This window comes from Aphanomyces invadans (genome assembly GCF_000520115.1).
Source record: "Aphanomyces invadans strain NJM9701 unplaced genomic scaffold supercont1.64, whole genome shotgun sequence".
NCBI classification, from domain to species: domain Eukaryota; phylum Oomycota; class Saprolegniomycetes; order Saprolegniales; family Verrucalvaceae; genus Aphanomyces; species Aphanomyces invadans.
In genome coordinates this window covers 72,721-75,457 of record NW_008580209.1, presented here as the reverse complement: position 1 = coordinate 75,457, position 2,737 = coordinate 72,721, and the positions used below count along the sequence as shown (strand labels likewise).

Sequence of the window (2,737 nt, the reverse complement as noted above, 5' to 3'; positions counted from 1 at the left end):
ACGGGACGATTTACGACGGGACGATCTGTTCAGATAACCATCCGGTTATCGATCGTCGTCCTGGAGTCTGGGCGTCCTGGCAAGTTGCTATTGTATTGAGGGGAACGAAGTGAACTGACTAGGAAGGTAATGAGAAGTAACTCAGTTTGGATTTTGCATTGCTTCCCGAAAGGAAGACGCCTTGCAGACAAACAAGGCGCGGACTCAAAACAGCTTGCAGCGGGTCTCCAAGCGGTCTCCACGGCTCGTAGGCTGCAGTTAAAAGCGCTGTGCTGGTTGCAGTCCACGGAGGTGGCTCAAGAGGGTTGACGAGCCATGCCTGGAGAAATCGCACCAACGTCGAGCAGATGCTCAAGGTTCAGTGGTCGTAAACTAATGCGAGAGGCCGAGGCCACCGTGACGTTTGGCCATTAAGTCGAGAGCTTGGCTAAATTGGCGCAGATGCCTCGTTCGCGTCCACGAGTTTGGCTCATCGTGAAGGAACTGAAGCATGAGACGATCGATGAGGGGCGCTTGATGCTTGTCGGGCAGGAGCCAAGTCAACTGGTACTAGAGTACCGGCAGACATACTGTCTGAAAAATGACCCTTGCCGACAAGAGATCGCGTTTGGTGCGACCAGAGCTCGAACCGATTTATGAATTTGGCGAGCACGTGATCGAAGCGCGACATCGATAGCATCCCCGGCGCCACTAGGATACTTAGCGCTTTCGCGGGCGCTACTGGCGTGGCTGGGTGTCCTGGAAACCTCGGCTCCAGAGATCCGTACGTGAGCAATGTTGTCTTGTTGCGGTTGAGCTTGAACCCAGAAAATGCGCAGAACGATTCGATGAGCTCGAGTTGCGTGATGTGCGCTGCGGGATCTCGGGCGTTGCGGTTGAGCTTGAACCCAGAAAATGCGCAGAACGATTCGATGAGCTCGAGTTGCGTGATGTGCGCTGCGGGATCTCGGGCGTTGCGGTTGAGCTTGAACCCAGAAAATGCGCAGAACGATTCGATGCGCTCGAGTTGCGTGATGTGCGCTACGGGATCTCGGGCGATGAGCTGCGTATCATCCGCAAAGCAGCTGACGACGTGTGCTGTATTGCCAAGCGTGAGCCCCAATTGCGTTTGTCGGCGAAGCAGCTGGCACATGGGCTCGTGCGAGAGCACGAACAATAGCGGCGACAGCGGATCTCCTTCAGCACCCCATGGCCAATCTTTAACGGTTGCGACAGGCGTCCGTTGATGATCGTGATGCGCGGCCCGCGTAGAGACACTTGATCACACGTAGAAACGCTTGAGGCATCCCCATGGCCTTCAAAACATTTTGGAGATATCGGTGGTCAACGCGGTCGAGCGCCTTCTCGAAATCGAGTAGTGCCACGACTCCTGCAGGTGCGTGTCGGTGCATGTATTCCAAATTGTCTTCGAGACGCTGGATGTTTGTCAAGATCGTGACTTGACAAACATCGCGCCCATTAATGAAGCCCGTTTGATCGTTGTTGACGAGAAAGTCGGTGCAGTTTTGAATTCGGTTGGCCAGCCCCTTGGCGAGCACCTTGACATCCCGTGTTGATGAGACTGATCAGCCGGTAGTTGTCCGCGACGTCACGATCTCCCTTCTTGTGTAAGAGGATGGTCGTGCTAAGCTTCTGCATGCTTGTAACGTAGAGGACGAGCCGAGCTGGTGGTTGAAAATCAGCTCGAATGAGAGGGCCCATTTCGTTGGTTCCAGCCGAAGAACCTTGTATGGCAGCGCGTTGGAACCAGGCGCTCTTCCCCTTGCCGAGCTCATAATTGCATTGTAGAACTCCGAAGCAACGAGCGGTGCTGCTAGTCTCTGAGATAGTTCTATTGGAAGCCGTCGGTCGATGAGGTTATGAAGAAAAGCTTCGAGTGCGTCATCAGGAGGCAGCTGCGTACGAGTTCGTGTAGAAGGCGTGTAGGGTACTCTCAATGCCGTGTTGGGTCACGTGACGCTGGCCGGAGGCGTTGTACATGACCGTCATGGCTGGCCGGTGAAGCTGACGAGGTGTCGGTGGCTTGAGGTGCGTTGTTGTACAGCGCGAGTTCTCCGCAAGGAACTTGTGCATTTGTTCTTCGGTCTTGAACTTGCTGCGTGCCGCATGGTACTGCTTGAGCTGTGCTTTGATGTGCTGCATGTGCATGACGTGGACCTCGGACGGGTGGTGCTGAAGATCGTATGCCGCTTGTGCCAGCTGTATCTTGAGCCCCTCGAGCTGCGCTTGGTCGACAGCCACACGTGCCTTGTGCAGGATCTTCAATGTGCGCCGGAGCGAGAAGATCATGCCGTCATACAAATGGCCGACGTCTTTATCAAGGGACGCCTCCTCGAGAAAGTTTTCGAGATGTTCATGTACGGCGGTGATTGCCTCTGGAAGCTCAAGGGCCACGGAGGAGTGTGCCATGGCCCTTCCCCACCGTCAACATATCTTCTAAATGGACAACGTCAGCCGAGTGGTCCGATCGTGTCATGTCATGAACGTGCCGAGCGATGGTGTACGGTGTTGCGGTAAAGTGCGACGAAACGAAGACGACGTAGTCTAGGCGTGTCGTGCCAGTCGGTCTGGTGAAAGAACGAAGAGTTAGGTAAACTTGTCGATAGATATCAACGACGTCTAAGGCAGTCAGCCAACGGCCGAGCTCGTGCCTGCCTCTACGCTTGCCGGGTGAGGGTGCAAGTGCATCCAGGTCATCGTCTAGCGTAATGTTGAAGTCGCCGCCAACGAGATGAAG

The 2,737-nt window shown here is 54.9% G+C and overlaps 1 protein-coding gene across 1 annotated transcript; it reads right to left on the bottom strand.

Annotated features, from left to right (window-relative positions):
• Positions 1-372: 372 nt before the first annotated feature.
• On the bottom strand, positions 373-1,132 carry H310_14239 (hypothetical protein; the record flags this gene model as incomplete). The annotated part of the gene is made up of 3 exons (XM_008882050.1): positions 373-549; positions 630-717; positions 768-1,132. 3 exons carry the CDS (start codon positions 1,130-1,132, stop codon positions 373-375), a joined length of 630 nt encoding a protein of 209 aa, XP_008880272.1.
• Positions 1,133-2,737: the final 1,605 nt, after the last annotated feature.